We start from the raw sequence: 16557 nt of genomic DNA on the forward strand, positions 1-16557 counted from the left end.
CCTCCTGGCCCTCATGGGCATCTCGCCTCTAAACTCACCCATGTTCTTGTCATCACTTAGAGCTTGCTTAGCTCTGTTCTTTCCTAGCCTGACCTTGGAGGGCCCACCCCGACTCTATCTGTCAGCACTTCCTTCAGCCACAACACCAGATCTGAGTTACCAACCAGTTGATTACCTGGGTTCTCTCATCCTCCCAAACCTGACTGAGTTTTGAGGACCACAGCCTCCCACCAGTGATTTTTTTTTTTTTTTTTTACATATATACAAGGTCTCATGAGCTCAGAATAGCCTGGACCTTCCTATGAACTCCTAAGTCTTCTACCTCTGCCTCCTGAGTGCTGGGATTACAGGCATGTACCATCATGCCCTGTGCTTTGAGTCAGACATGGGGATTCATGCATTTTAGGCAAGTACTCTACCAACTGAGGGGTTTCCCAAACCCCAGTGAGTCTCTTGTTCAACTTATCTTCAGTGCTGGGCATTGGACCCAGGACTTCACACACACTGAGCAAATACTGTCACTAAACTGTATCACTGTATTCTTTCTTTCTTCCTTTCTTTCTTTCTTTCTTTCTTCCTTCCTTTCTTTCTTTCTTTCTTTCTTTCTTTCTTTCTTTCTTTCTTTCTTTCTTTCTTTCTTCCTTTCTGACTTTCTTCCAACTTCTCAATAAGTTGCACAGGATAACCTTGAACTTGTGATCACAACCTCTCAAGTATCTGAGATTGTAGGCTTGTCCAACCAGGCCCAGCCTTCCACTGTGACTGAGTCCCTTATACAGGACAGGCATGAAAAGACTGTCTACTGCCACCTGGGTGACAGAGCTGAATGTAAGCACTGCCTGAATAGTGGTAGATGTGACCAACATGGGGTGACTGTGGTCAGTGCCAAGGAGAATGTCGAACTCCTAGTGGTCCCTCACAGAAGGACAGAGGACAGACCAAGTACAGTGTCAGGGATCAGGGTGGTGGGACAGACTTGTAGCCATGAATTGTGGGTGCTATGGCTGTGGGTCACAGGCTCTATGGGCACTTCCACTTGGGCTACTGGGTAAGGAAGGCTGCCTCCGAGGAAGGAGAGTGTGTCCTGGTATTATTAGGTGACCTTAAGCAGGCTCGGTGTGCCTAAAGCTTACAAAAAGCCCTGGTGTGAGAACCCCAGAAGCTGCCAAGACGCAAGTCAAGTCCCTGATGTGAACCTGACCTTGGGACCCCATCTGGTCAAACAGCTCTGGGTCCTTCTTGGTGATAGAACATGTATTCTCTTTGGCCAGAGGGTAATCAAAACAACAGAGATGAGGTAGACACTAGACCCTCTTCCCACCCCAGCCATCCTCTGCAGAGGTGGGGCCCTTCCAGGGAAGAGCAGAACACCTCCCCCACTCTTCCCCTACCTCCCCCTGATACACACCCCAGCCCTGAACATCTTAGGGTTGCATCACAGGAAGACACAAGCATTGCCCAAGTTGTGGGCCTGACCCAGCACCCTCAAACCCTCCTGAAGTTCATGGAGGTATAACTTCCTCCTCAGCTCAGAAGCCAAAGAAATCAGAGCGATCGGGGCTGCAGAGGGGGCAGCTCTGTTCCAGCCCTCCACCCTACAGCTCCAGCAGCCTGAGTTATGCTCAGACTCACTTCCAGGGAGTCTTCGAGGGGTGTCTGGGACAGTGGCCACAAGGAGGCCGGACTCCAGCCCTCCCTTCCAGCTAGTGCTCTTGTCTCTTGGTGATGGCTGTGGGGCCTGGGGCAGGGTAGGGCTCTGAGCGTCTAGGGTAGGAAGGTGAGCATTCACAGCTAAAATCAGGACCATGCAGAACACAAGGGAAACAAGTTGGCTTTCCTTGACCATCCTTGTGGCATCACATAGCACAACGCATTATGGAGAAAGATGTAAAATGCGCCTGAACCACAAAGGGCATAGGAGAGATTTTGAAGGCATTTCCTGCCTGGAAGAGACACTGGGGCTGTTCTAGTGTCCAGTCTGTTCCAGACGCAGTGCGAGGCCCTTCTCCATGCCAGTGAGAAATGTTAGCCCAATGCCTTCTCCTCCTTGCATGCCAACTACCATTTTACGCGTATTTATTTATTGTGTATGTATATTTGTGTGTATGTAGTCTCTTGCATGGCACACCATGGAGGTCAGAAGACAACTGGCAGAGGTTGGTTCTCTCCTGCCACCATGTAGGTCCCAGGGATTGAACTCAGGTCATAGGTTTGGTGACAAGTGCCTTTATCGGTTGAGCCATCTCGCTGTCACCTTGCTACATTACTAAAGATTCCTGGGGGACTCTATGATCCAAAATAGTGTGTTCCTAACAGTGGGGTTCAGTCCATGTGACTGCTCCCAACAGGACAGAACCCCAGAATGTCTGAACTAGAAGGAATATTAGAGATCAAGGCAGGTCCATTATTAACAGACAGAAAACATGCAGAGAGGAGATGCCGCTTACTCAATATCACACAGCTCCTTCTCAAGGCTTTGAAAACAGTCTTCAAAGCCCCTGTCTCCAAGACTCAGAGCTAAGATCCTAAGAGTTATCACCTCCTCTGGGGCAGTGACAACCTTCTCGGGTTCAGAGGCCCTTTCCATCTCTCCAACACTGTGCAGGTAACTCCAGGGCCAGAGAGCACTGAGGAAAAAGTCTGTAGCCATGTTGTGTAGATTGCACTTTTCATACCATCTGTTTTCCATTCATCCTTGACAATGGTCTGCTCACATCCTCTCACCCAGCCATTGTCTGAGGTTCTTCTGGCCTCGGGATTTCACAGTCGCCCCTAATGATAGTTCATTTGTCACTTTTGTATAGCTGAGACCAAAAAACCCGAGGGAGGGCTGGGCAGATGGCGCAGTTGGTAAAGCGCTTGCCACACAAGCACGAGGACCTGAATGGGTCCCCATAAGAAGTAGGATGTGCTGGTGGCCTGTACCTACAATTGTCGTAGAATACTATTTTTAACTAGGCAAAGACATGCTACATTTGTTCATGCTACAGCGTATTACTTTAACTGTGTAAAGGTGTGTTGCTTTTGTTTAGTGATGTAAGAATGGGTGTTTAATTATGTAAAGATGTGTTGCATATGGTTCATCTTGCCTGCCTAAGGCATCTGATTGGTCTAATGAAGAGCTAAATGGTCAATAGCTAGGCAGGAGAAAGGCTAGGTGGGGCTGACGGGCAGAGAGAATAAATAAATAGGAGGAGAAATCGAGGCTTGAGAGGAAGAAGGAGGAGGAGGAGGAGAGAGGAGGAGAGAATGAGGGACACATGGACACACCCCGGGCCAGAATCCAGGCAGCCGTCAGACAGACAGACAGACAGACAGACAGCAAGAAAGTGAGAAAAGGTAAAAAGCCCCAAGGCAAAACATAGATAAAGAGAAACAGGTTAAATTATAAGAGCTAGCCAGAAAATAGCTAAGATAAGGCCAAGCATTCAAAACTAATAATAAGTCTCCATACCATGATTTGGGAGCTGGATTGGTGGCCCAAAAGAAAAAACCTGGTACAGGTAATCCCAGCACTGGGGACATAGAGACAAGACGATCCTTGGGGCTCTTTGCCCTAATTGGTAAGCTCCAGGTTTAATGAGAGGCCATACCTCAAAAAATAAGGTGGAGGGGCTTGAGCAATGGCTCAGTGGTTAAGAGCCCCAGGCATCTATATTTTAAATATCTAAATGCACAAGAAGTAACGACTAAAAGGTATCTGCTTCGTATTGTACAATTAACTTATAAATTCATCCAACTTTTGGTAATTTATTGCTAATTGTGTATTTCAATTAAGACCCAAATCACTGCAGAGCGGTGGTGGTGCATGTCTTTAATCCCAGCACTCAGGAGGCAGAAGCAGGAGGACCTCTGAGTTTGAGGCCAGCCTGATCTATAGAGCGAGTTCCAGGACAGCCAAGGCTACACAGGAAAATTCTGTCTTGAAAAACTAACTAAATAAATATTTAGTTTTAGTGCTAAAAAAATAATTAATATGGAGAATTATTGGGGACTTCTCCCTCCACACACCCTTGAACATGCATATGCATGCATGTGCATACACACACACACACACACACACACACACACACACACACACACCCCTGAGAGAACAGCTTAAAGAAGAAATGGTGTACTTTGACTATTTTAGAGGCTCATGTCCGTGTTTTCTTGGTCCCGTGTACTCAAGCAGAACATCATGGTGGTAGGAGTATGTGGTGGAGGTTCCTCACCTCATAGTGGACAGGAAGCAATAAGCGAGGAAGGGACTGGGAACCAGGTATAATCACCAAGGACATGCCCCCTAGTAACCCACTTTTTCCAGCTTGGCCCCACATCTCAAAGTTCCTATCATCTTCAAAAAAATGGTGTGGTCAGCTGAGGACCAAGCCTTCAACATAGGAACCTGTGGAGACATTTCATATCCAAACCAGCGACAGGGTTTGCTTTAGCCAGGGTCGCTGCAGAAATCGTAGTATATGCAGATAAGGCTTGACCCCGAGGCTTAATGGAAGGACTCTGTAGAGGGGATGAGCCAAGCTCATAGAGACCAGCGGCCACAGCAAGACATCACCAGCATTAACCATGGGGAAGAGGGATGTGTTAGTGACGGTCCTTGTTGCTGTAACAAGATGCCTGGTAAGAGCAACTGAAGGAATAAGGAAGGGCTTATTTGGTACCATCCCAGGATACAGCCCTTTATGACAGGGAAGTCACAACAGTAGATTTAAGGCAGTTGCTCCTATTGTATCCACAGTCCGGAAGCAGAGAGAGATGGATGCTGATGCTCAGCCCCCTTTCTCTCTATTAGTCAGTCCAGGATCCCAGCTCACGGCACTGCCCACAGTTAGAGTGGGCCCTTCCATCTCAATCCAATATAGAAACTCATGGACACACCCAGAAGTCCATCTCCTAGGTGAGTCTAGAGTCTTTCAGGTTGACGATTGTGCTGGTTAGTTTTCTGTCAACCCGACACAGGCTAGAGTCATCGGGAAGAAGCAACCTCAGTTGAGGGATTGCCTACGTCACACTGCCTGTGGGCAAGTCTGGGGGGGCAATTTCTTGATTAATGATTGATATGAGAGAACCCAGCCTATGGGGGTGGGAGGGTACCTTCCTTGGGCAGGTGGGCCTGGGCTATACAAGAAAGTAAACTGATCAAGCCAGTAAGCAGCGTTCCTCCATGGTCTCTGCTTCAGTTCCTGTCTCCAGGTTCCTGATTGGGTACACTGCTTAAAGAAACCTCAGAGGGAGTGGCCCAGTGTGTCTATATCACAATAAGGGCCGAAAAGGAAGTTGACCAAGTTTGAATTCTCCACTTCTCTCTGTGTGCTTTCTGGCTGTCTGTAGTTGTGGTTGTTGGCCTGTCTGCTGTCTGTCTGGTGTGTGTCTGGCCAGTCCCTGTTACCTATCTGTTGTGCCTGTGTGTCTTACGTCTTGACTGTCTGTGACTGCCTGGTGTGTGTGTGTGTGTGTGTGTGTGTGTGTGTGTGTGTGTGTGTGTGTGTGTGTGTGTGTAAGAGAGAGAAGGAGATCTGTGTCTCTCTCTGTGTCTCTCCCTAACAAAGGGGTTTGCTCTGTTTTTATTGAAGAGCACAGAAGACATGGTGTGGAAACGAGAGAGTCTTTACAGAGATCTGTAACAGAGCTTTTCAAGGGAAACGGTCACTTCAGAGACCCAGAGCAGCACTCAAAACCACATGAATGTTATCAACCTATACCCACATGCTGCTTCCAACATTTATGGGATATTTGTTATTTAAGGTTGCTTTTAACCTGTTGGCTGTTTTCAGCAAATGATTACCACAACACACACATACACGCAGGTATTATTCTGGGTCAGGGGCATGGAAGAGTACATAGCTTAAGAGTAAAGCTATACATTAGATTGTAAAAGATGGTCGCAGGAGCACAATCCAAGGCATAGTAAGACTGGTTATGCTGTTCTCTCTCTCTCTCTCTCTCTCTCTCTCTCTCTCTCTCTCTCTCTCTCTCTCTCTCTCAGAATTATTTATTTACTTATGTATACAGTGTTCTGTCTGCATGTATGCCTGCAGGCCAGAAGAGGACACCAGATCTCATTACAGATGGTTGTGAGCCACCATGTGGTTGCTGGGAATTGAACTCAAGACCTCTGGAAGAGCAGCCAGTGCTCTTAACCGCTGAGCCACTCTCCAGCCCTATGTTGTTCTCTTAAAGGCAGATTAGACTTAAACAAGCTGAGTGCACAGTAGAACAGCAGGCTAACTGTATAGTCTTTTTTTTTTTTAGGTTTTTTTGAGACAGGGTTTCTCTGTATAGTTTTGGTGCCTGTCCTGGAACTCGCTGTATACACCAGTCTGGCCTCGAACTCACAGAGATCCGCCTGCCTCTGCCTCCCGAGTGCTGGGATTAAAGGCATGCACCACCGCCACCCGGCTTTAACTACATAGTCTTATATGATCTCAAGGAATGTTATGAACTTGGCTGCAAGATCCAACAAGGTTTCAGTCTCTTCAAAGGCAAAGAGGTGTTTTCAGCAAAATATATTACCACATTTGAGTTCCTGCCCTGACTTCCCCTCAGTGATTATGATGGGGAAATGTAAACCAAATAAACCCTTTCCTTTCCAAGTTGTTCAGTCGCAGTAACAGAAACCCAACTAAAACCAAGATCAATATTAACCATCACAAAGGAGATGACACTATAGGATCCCAGCAAGCGCTAGAGCTTGGAGAGGGTCCCCAGCAGGAGACACACAATGGGGGCAGAACTGCCGTGAGGAGTGGAGGGGTAAAAGAAGCCTACCCACCTCGCCTTCCCCCGACTCCTGCCAGGAACTCCCACCGGCCAATTCTGGAAGCCAGACAACAAGGGGTCCCAGGCAGGGTGGTCCAGTGGAGCAGCCTCCTGAGTGGAAGGCAGAGAAGGGGGATGAGTTAAGGAACATGGATCAGCACACACACACACACACACACACACACACACACACACACACACACACACGGAGGCTATCTGCAATGTCCCCTCTGTGTGTAGAGCCAGTCAGCCATCTGCAATACGTTCTTGAGTGCTGACCACTGAGTTGTGATTGGCTGAGTATGATTCATGGTCTGATGGGCCAAACATCAGCTAGAGATAGCCAACCACAGGACCACAGAGACTTCTTACAATGAAGGCATGTCCTGTGGGTTTGACTTTTCAGAGGTCAACAGATTCTAACCATGAGATTGCCCAAGCCTGAAGTCCTACCTCTTTAAAGTACTAGAAATGTGTATTTTTTATTTACAAAGTGGGCTGAAGACCTCATGTTCTTGCCTCTTGTAATCTGGTCGGGAAGATTACAGACAATGCTCTAAATTGGGGAGGCTGCTGAAGTCCACCCCATATGTCTGAAGGGTTTCTGGGGGCTGATTTCTTTGAAACAGAGTATCATCATGCAGCCATGATTGACCTCAGTCTTACTGTAAAGGCTAGGCTGGCCTTGAACTTGTAATAATCCTCTTGCCTCTGTCTCCCAAGTGTTGGAATTACAGGTATATGCCACCATGCCTAGTTCTATGTGCTAGTTTTAATCACTGGGTCACTGTGTTGACAAGAATTCCAAGCTTGCTTCTGGCCTCAGCAGTGCTATGATCGATTGGTGATGTCTGCCATGAGCATAGACATGGAAATGGTGATATACGTGCCAATCTGGCCCTAAACAGTTACCTGGCTTGGTTTTTACAAAACCTTTGCACTTTCTCCTATCAGCCTGTGGCTTCCTCCTCAACCCATTCTCTCCTCTTTTCTTCCCTATATTGGATCCTGTAATGGATCACACTGAGTGCATTTAATCCAGAAAAACAGCCATCTGGATCCACCTTTATCCTCTCTGGCCCCCATGACCAAGGCACCTGATCATGTTCTTCTTTCCAGGCCACCACCCACGTGTACGTGACTATCGTGGATGAGAATGATAATGCTCCTGTGTTCCAGCAGCCACACTATGAGGTGGTGCTGGATGAGGGCCCGGATACAGTCAACGCCAGTCTTATTACCATCCAGGCGCTGGACCTGGATGAGGGACCGAATGGCACTGTCACCTATGCCATTGTGGCAGGCAACATCATCAATACCTTCCGAATCAACAGGCACACGGTCAGCAGCTGGGGGTGGGATCCAGGAGGGGGCAAAGTCTCTCCAGGGCTTAGTAGGAAGCTTGGTGATATCATAGGGCATAAGGAGCAAACATAGAGCCTAGAAGGAAATTGGAGTGCCCAGTGACAGGGGGTGATGGGGTGGAAAGCTTTAGTGGATAGGACCTATCGGTCTTCAGTAGTGCTGTGATTGATTAGTGATGTCTGTTATAGGTATAGATTCAGCAATTGTGGTTAGGATGTCAGGGTCTATTTGGTATAATCATAGACTGACCTAGGGCCGTCACTCATCATCCTCTCCCCTTGTACTTCCTGTGTTCCCCAGGGTGTCATTACTGCTGCCAAGGAGCTAGACTATGAGATCAGTCATGGCCGCTACACCCTGACTGTCACTGCCACGGACCAGTGTCCCATCTTGTCCCACCGCCTCACCTCTACTACCACGGTACGTAGGTGGGATACATCCCCAATGTGGAAGTGGGGGAGAACAAAGAGGCCCCAGGAGGCTCCATGATGGAAGAGGAAGGAGAAGAAATGCCTGTTGGGAGGAAATGCCTGCATGCAAGGGCTCTTGTCCAGCTCAGCAGCCCCTCCAGACTTGCTGTGTTACTTGGAGACAGTCACTGAACTTCTCTGTGACTGTGTCTAGCAGATGAGTGAAAACACCTGCATGCCCCACCCTCCTTCATGGGAAAAAGCATGCCCTCTGGTCAACCTAACAGTGATTCAGATCCCTGCTCTTCCACTTCCTGGCTGTGCGAACCTGGACAAATCACATGACCTCCCTGAGCGCCTGTTTCCTCATGAATGAAAGCTATGTTTCAGGATACAGGAGGAGCGAATGGGAGCACACGAGATGCCCAGAGTACAGGGATGAGTCGGCCATGGTGACAGTGCTAATCGGTTATGTCCATAAAGACACAGACACACAGAAAGTAGAGACAGGAGAATTACAAGGTCAAAACCCTGTGTCCAAAAAAAAAAAAAAAAAAAACCGCAAAAAAAAAAACAGGGTTGGGGTGAAGGTCAGTGGTAGAATACTTGCCTATCATTTACAAGGTCATGAGTTCAATTCCCAGAAACACACACACAGGTGTGTAGTGGGGGAACCTGGACCAGAGCTCACACACATGTACAGCTTAGATGCTCACCTTAGCACATGGATATCAGCACCAGACGGTGCAGTTGCTGAGGTTCCCCGGACACCTGGGGCTAATCCTAGCTAAGCTGTTCACTGTCTCAGGTGCTTGTGAATGTGAAAGACATCAATGACAACGTGCCCACTTTCCCTCGAGACTATGAAGGACCATTTGACGTCACCGAGGGCCAGCCAGGGCCCAGAGTGTGGACATTCCTGGCCCACGACCGGGACTCGGGTCCCAATGGGCAAGTGGAGTACAGTGTTGTGGATGGAGACCCACTGGGTAAGTGGGGCCTGCATTGGGCAGTGTGATGGGCATGAGCTCTCTTCACCTGCTCAGGACTGGGGTGAGGGAGGCCACCACACACCAACCACTGTGTGACCCTGCCCTCCCTGGACCTCAGTTCCACATGCCTTTATCACAGGGGTATGGGGAGAATGCCATGGCATCGGGAACACAGGCCAAGTCATAACTCTCTCTAGGCATGGGTAGGAAACATCCCAGTGGAGGAAGGCAAGCCTCATCACCACATGCACCTCAGGACCTCAGGACCCAGGGTGTACATTTGGGGAGCTTTGGGCTCCTCTGAATACCTCAGTGTCACCCAACAAAAGCCTACACAGCTGGGCATGGTGACCCATGCTTTTAATTCCAGCACTCAGAAGGTAGAGGCAGGTGAATCTCTATGAGTTTAAGGCCAGCCAAGGTTACTCGGTGAGAAGCTATCTTTAAATAAAATAAAATAACCATGAAAAACAAAAAGCCTACACAGCTGTCATGACTGCCGACCTGGCTCAGAGCCGGAGGCTGGAAGAAGACGTTCTCTCAAGACATTTTGTGAGCAAGAATTTCAAGGGTTCAGGGAATCCATCAAAAGACACCATGGAGCCGGGCGGTGGTGGCGCACGCCTTTAATCCCAGCACTCGGGAGGCAGAGCCAGGCGGATCTCTGTGAGTTCGAGGCCAGCCTGGGCTACAGAGTGAGTTCCAGGAAAAGGCGCAAAGCTACACAGAGAAACCCTGTCTCGAAAAACCAAAAAAAAAAAAAAGACACCATGGGAAGAGGGACCTTCAAAAGGCCATCACGGGGAAGCGGCAGAGACTGTGGCAGCCTCTAGTCACCCACATGGGCCCTGGGGTGCCAGGCCTCCCCATTCTCAAGGACCAAAGCAGATATCAAATGTGTGTAAAACATCCTGCTTTCTAATTGATTATTCCATGATTGTTCATAAGGGCCTACTGTGTGCTGGTCACGTGCCAGGGGACACAGACGAGAACTGAGCCGAGTGGACAGGTGGGGAATAGACTTTCAGAAAGAAGAGCGAGCACAAACACCCTGAGGTCCAAGCGTTCCTGGTAGGATAATGGCAGAGTGTCTGGTGTGTGTATGTGAACTTGAGCAAGAAGAGGAGGAGACAGAGATATTGCCATCAAGAGGACTTGGTATTTACTGAGTGAGGCAAACACCATGATGCTTTGAGCAAGACATGACTTGATTCAGGCTTACACATACTCTCTCTCTCTCTCTCTCCCTCCCTCTCTCTCTCTCTCTCTCTCTCTCTCTCTCATCCTCCAACACCCCCCCCACCCCACCCCCACTCCCCTGGGATTCATCTTGGAAACAGAAAAGCAGATACGGACTGCAGCTCAAACTATTCTTCGACAGTAGACAAACGGGCACACCCAGGCCACTCCGCACAAAGGCCGCTGCAGCCTGAGTTTGCAGGGCCTGCTCCCACCCACCCAGTCACCTACTCAATCTCCAGCCCAAGCGTTTGTGCCAGGCTCTCACATGACCTCCCTGCTTTCATTCCAAAATGCCCCAAGCACAGGAACCACAGTGAACTCCTTAAAACCTCTGTCAAGTCGTGTTCCTCCCATGTTCAAAGCCCCCATGGTGTCTACCTTACTCAGGAAATGCCAAGACCTTTCAATGGCCCTCAAAGCCATACGAAAAAATCATCTCTTCCCCCTTGTTCTCTTATTCAGATTCCCACTAGACACGCACGGTCTTTTCGAAATTCCTTGAGCTTCAGGGGTGCTCAGACTTCAGGACCTTTGCACTTGCCATACCCAGCAATTCTTGTGGAAAAGGAATTAGGAAACATGCCATCCCTGCTGGAGCTTTGACCACCAACCCTTCCTCCTCCTCAGGACCTCCTGGCTACCCCTTTCGGCCAAGCCATCCTGGGATCCCTTGCCCACCTCTCTGTCTTCCTTGCAAGATCTCAGTCCCCCAGACAGCACCTGGCCTCCCTTTAAGGATCCCCCTCTTATATTAAGAGTTGCTTTGTTGCCAAACCCAACTGGAGAGGACTCCTGCCTGTGAGCCCAGTTTCCAGATGGAACAATTGAGGCAAGGCTTGCTAAGAAGCAGGCTATAGCCCAGACACAACTGGGTAGAAGGTTGTGGCCTCCTGTCTCCAAATGGGAATGAGGAGGTGTGGGGTGTCAGGAGCTCTGGCCAGGGCAAGTTGCTGAGGAGACTAATATGTAACTGGAGGAGTCTAGCCAGAGTCCCACTGCTACTCCAGGTCTGCTCCCCCAAACCTTTCAGGGTGATCAGGTCTTCCCTGCCTCTGCCAGTATGGAAGGAAGCCATTTGCCAGGACATATCGGGGTATCAACAAGGTTGGGAAACCCCAAGAGAGGGAATCCCCGTTCTTTGGAGACCTTGGAGCCTAGAGCACAGGAAATCCTGCTTCTACCGCTTCCTCAGCCTTAGGGAGGGAGGGTGGAACCAGGGAGCCCGGGCCTGGAAGAGCTGACAGGAAATCCCAGCTGTAGGTGGGCATGGGCGCTGTTGTGGCAGAAGCCTGGGACTGGTGGCAGGCAGCAGCCCAGGACTGGTGTTCGTGACCTAGGTTGTGAGAGACGGGCGGGCCACAAAGCCACGGAGATGCTTAGGCCTCCATCTTTGCAGAGCTGTGTGTGCCCCACTGTGGGCCTGAGCCCCAAGTGCCAAGAGGAAGAGAAACAGTTGAGTGGTGGTTCATACCTGTATTCCAGCACTTCGGAGGCTGAGGCAGGGGGATTGCCACCGATTCCAGGCCAACCTGGGCTGGAGCGTGAGACCCTATCTCAAGGGAAAGGGAAAAGGTAGGGGAATGACTTTCTCCCCAGCTCAGTTCCTGGAAGAATGTGCAGAGGTGAAGTGACCCGTTTCTTTCCGATAGCCAGAGCCCCAGCCCCTTCTCCGTTTCCACCGAGGTTCCCGCTTCCTCCTCCTCCTCCTCCTCCTCCTCCTCCTCCTCCTCCTCCTCCTCCTCCTCCTCCTCTCCCTTCCCCCCCCCCCACCTCTCTCTCTCTCTCTCTCTCTTTCTCTCTCTCTCTCTCTCTCTCCCCCAGACTTCTACCCCATCAGTCCTGAGGGGTGTTACCTAGAAAGCCTGAGTCCCAGTGGACTCAGACCTCAGTTCTGCCGATACCATGCAGGAAGCATCCAGGACGCTGTTCTCTGCCTCCTAGCTTCCTTCTCCAAAGGACAGGAGCCACCGGAAAGACCAGGATCTGCGGCTCTGGGGTTATTGCTTTAGACATTAGCACCTTGCCCCTCAGTTGGGTCTAGCTATGAACCTCAGGGTTAAAAATGACATTACCATAGGCCTGGAAGATCTCACACTGTGTTCCATTTGGGGGCTCCAGACAGGGGCTAGACAGGGCCCCTCATCCTACTAACCTGCTCCCTGGAGCTCACAGCAGCAGCCCTCCTTTATGGCAAAGGGGCCCTAACACATTCTTTTCTCACAAGACTTCCTACCTGGGCAGTAGTTTTTGCCAGCAGTGGAGGCTGGGGAGACTAGAGGCAGCAGGCTGAGGTATCGGCCCAGTGATTCCAGGTTCTTATCTCCACCAGACAAAGAATTCAGAGATGAGACAAAGGAATTGGGAGGGGTTTTCCCTCTCTATCGTGTGTGTGTGTGTGTGTGTGTGTGTGTGTGTGTGTGTGTGTGTGTACATGTGCACATGCACACATGCACACAGAGGCCTGAAGTTCATGTCAGGAATCAGCCAGCCTCCAGCAGTCTTCCACCTTATTCACTGAGGCAGGCTCTCTCAATCGAACCCAGAACTTGCCGATATGCTGGCCAGCTTGTGCTGGGGGACCTCCTGTCTCTCTGCCTTCCGAGGCTGGAATTACAGGTGGGCAACACGACCGCCTGGCCTTTCCAGGAGGGGTTTCTGGGGGTCCAAACTCTGGTCCCCGTGCTTGCACGGCAAATGCTCCAACTTCTCAGCCATGTCCCTACCCCAAGGGAGGAAGTGTCATCACATAACAACAACACATAGCAAAAGGAAACAGAAATTTCCAGGGAGAGGCAAACAGCCCGCTCTGCAACGCTGATGATGTTATTTGCATAAAGCGAAGGACAGGTCACCGTGCTCTGCTTTGGTCCTGGTGGTGGCGGCCAGCCTGGACAGTGGCATGATGTTCTGCTGTGACACGGCCCAGGGGTGGCCTCAGCCTCCAGTCACCCTGGAGCCCATCTTGTGCCTTTTTTTTACCTGTCTAGGACACACTTTCCGGAGTTCTTAATACCTTTGCCGGTTTCTGACCACAAGCAGACAGGAAGAGTGTGTTGTGTGGGAAGGGGGCCCCGTAAGTCAGAGGTGGTGGCACATTCCCAGAATCCCAACACTTGGGACGCGGAGGCATAGATAGGGTCAGGAGTTCAGGGTCAGCCTGGGCTACGTGAAACTCTGCCTCAAAACAGACAAAAAACAAAGAAACCCCACCCCTACTTTTCAACACAGCTGTCACACCTGGCTCAGCCTCTGGCCAGCTCGAGGCCCAGGAGGGGAAGCTGATTGGTCAGGAATTACATACACATGTGGGTATCAGGGCCACTCGCTCATTATGCCCACAAAGGGCCTCAGGAGGGCACACGCCTCAGCTGCCCCTGGTCTTCATGAGGAAGGGGGCTCTCGGTCGGGACCAGCTAACGCAGGCCTGTTCTGGTGGTTCCCAGGGGAGTTCGTGATTTCTCCTGTGGAGGGTGTGCTGAGGGTCCGAAAGGATGTAGAGCTGGACCGGGAGACCATTGCCTTCTACAACCTGACCATCTGTGCCCGAGACAGGGGGGTACCGCCTCTCAGCTCCACAGTGAGTCTGGCCCAGCTCTGTGGCGTCCCTTGTTGTCCCCTGAGTGCCTGCAGACTGTCACCCTTGGCCCAGAGAAACCAGAGGTGCCTTAGCCTTGGGGACCTTGGCTCTCCGGGTTTCTCCCCTCATAATCCTCTTTCAAGAGACTGTGTTTCCTGCTAGACCCCTGGCTCTGATGCAGACCTGTCAGGGTGTCCACCCCCTCCCCTCTGCCTCCGTGACTCCCCTCCTCCTCTACTTGACTGGTTTTCTGCCTTCAGCTGCCCCTGTCTCCATAACCTTCCTCACTCAATGTCTTTGCTACCTTAGTCTCTGTCCCCTCCTCCTCTTTGGCCACACCCACCCCTGACTCTCCCTTCCCCCAGATGCTGGTGGGCATCCGAGTGCTGGACATCAACGACAATGACCCGGTGCTGTTGAACCTCCCCATGAATGTCACCATCAGTGAGAACAGCCCCGTCTCGAGCTTCGTCGCCCATGTCCTGGCCAGCGACGCCGACAGCGGCTGCAACGCACTCCTCACCTTCAACATCACCGCGGGCAACCGAGAGCGGGCCTTCTTCATCAATGCCACGGTAGGGTCGGACCGGCCCGGGGGGCCCCCAAGTTCTTCCCACGGGAGGCTCACTGGGGAGTCCCGGTTCCAGACTGGGGCGGTGACTTCTTTGTGGCAGGGAAGAAACTGGACCCCAGAGCTGGAACAACAGCTGATCTAAAGTAAATAGGGAATCCATGAGCGGTAGCACACACCCAAATCCTTGCCAGCCTTTGCCAGGCTGAGCAGGAGGATTGCTGTGAGGTCAAGGTTAGTCTGGAATTCATAAAATCCCTGAATCAAAACGCAAGCACACAGCACTTGGGAGGCAGAGGCAGGCAGATCTCTGTGAGTTCGAGGCCAGCCTGGGCTACAGAGAGAGTTCCAGGAAAGGCGCAAAGCTACACAGAGAAACCCTGTCTCGAGAAACCAAAAAAAAAAAATAAATAAATAAAATAAAAAAGGCAAGCATAAATGGGGTGCAGTGTAGCATCTGTAATTCTAGCACCTGAAGAGTATCAGCAAGATTAGGAGTTCAGGGTCATCCTGGCTCCACAGTGAGTTTGAAATCAGTCTGTGCTATAAGAGACCTTACTTAAAAAACTAAGGCAACAAAGTGTAATAAAAAAAAAATCTGCTCAAAAATAGTCAACTCCACCCAGCAGAGGAGCCCATCAGCATTCAACAGCAGAAGGAAGGTGTTAGAAACAACTGAATTGGCCACAGCATCGTCAATCAGCCTGTCATTGGTTACAGCTGCATCCATTGGCACCAGGGAGGGTCTCCTGTGTCAACCACCACACAGTTGCCCTGGTCCAGTGCTGTTGACGTGGTTGTGGTGCACGGTGCTAGAACCCGGTCCAAGTCAATAGCCCCTTTGGCTTTGTTGAACAGCTGTTTTCTGGTGTCCATCAACCACCCCCCAACAACCCCACAACCTCACCCCCCACCCCCGCACGTACCAAGGCTTCTCCTGGGCACATGTGAACCCTAAATGGTTAAATGGCTTGAGCCATACTGAGGTGCACCTGAATTTCTGTCCTGGCCTCTTGGAGTGCGTTTAGACTCTTGAAACTCAGGGTCCTCCAAGGCCCCCTCTTTTGAGATATCGAGAACTCGGTATCACTGACTTACCCTCACCCTAGAAAGATCCTGGTGCCCTCCTCTGGCCCTTATCTCCTAGGCACTTTGGGGAAGGTACTCCCAGTCACCTAGGAACTGTGGGCAGAGCATGGGCACCTGGGGGGCGGGGGGAGGAAGGTGCCTGCTCATCTAACCTGCCAGGCACATCCCAGACAGGGATCGTCACTGTCAACCGGCCCCTGGACCGAGAGCGCATCCCAGAATACAGACTGACAGTGTCTGTGAAGGACAACCCGGAGAACCCACGCATAGCCAGGAAGGTGAGGCTGCAAGAGACTGAGGGTGGATGCGGGGGAAGAGAAAGTTGTGGGAAAGGGAGAGGGGAAGGGGAGGGGCAGAGTGTGTGAGAGAGAGTTGTAAGAGTGAGAAAGAATATTCACATCGCCTTTGGAGAGGGGTTGGCAGCCTGCCAGAGGCTTAAAAAGCACACATCTGCCTTAGCAAATGCTGACTTTGGATCTCAGTTCTCCTGTCCACAATGCTGTATCCCTAAGTCCTCGGTCCAGAGCCTGGCCCAGGGCCAACACTCAGTGA

General features: G+C 50.7%; 1 protein-coding gene across 3 annotated transcripts in view; it reads left to right on the forward strand.

Moving 5' to 3' along the window:
* The window catches only part of Cdh23 (cadherin related 23), a 379482-nt gene that overhangs the window by 339062 nt on the left and 23863 nt on the right, over positions 1-16557 (forward strand). For all 3 annotated transcript variants that reach the window (XM_052744906.1, XM_052744904.1, XM_052744905.1), the window contains 6 exons: positions 7879-8100; positions 8425-8544; positions 9343-9523; positions 14212-14345; positions 14711-14920; positions 16176-16283. In XM_052744906.1, coding sequence (XP_052600866.1) covers positions 7879-8100; positions 8425-8544; positions 9343-9523; positions 14212-14345; positions 14711-14920; positions 16176-16283 — 975 coding nt within the window. The remainder of the gene's footprint in view (positions 1-7878; positions 8101-8424; positions 8545-9342; positions 9524-14211; positions 14346-14710; positions 14921-16175; positions 16284-16557) is intronic.

The sequence above is a fragment of the Peromyscus californicus genome, unplaced genomic scaffold, assembly GCF_007827085.1.
Source record: "Peromyscus californicus insignis strain IS unplaced genomic scaffold, ASM782708v3 Scaffold_19__1_contigs__length_69161282, whole genome shotgun sequence".
Taxonomy (NCBI): Eukaryota; Metazoa; Chordata; class Mammalia; order Rodentia; family Cricetidae; genus Peromyscus; species Peromyscus californicus.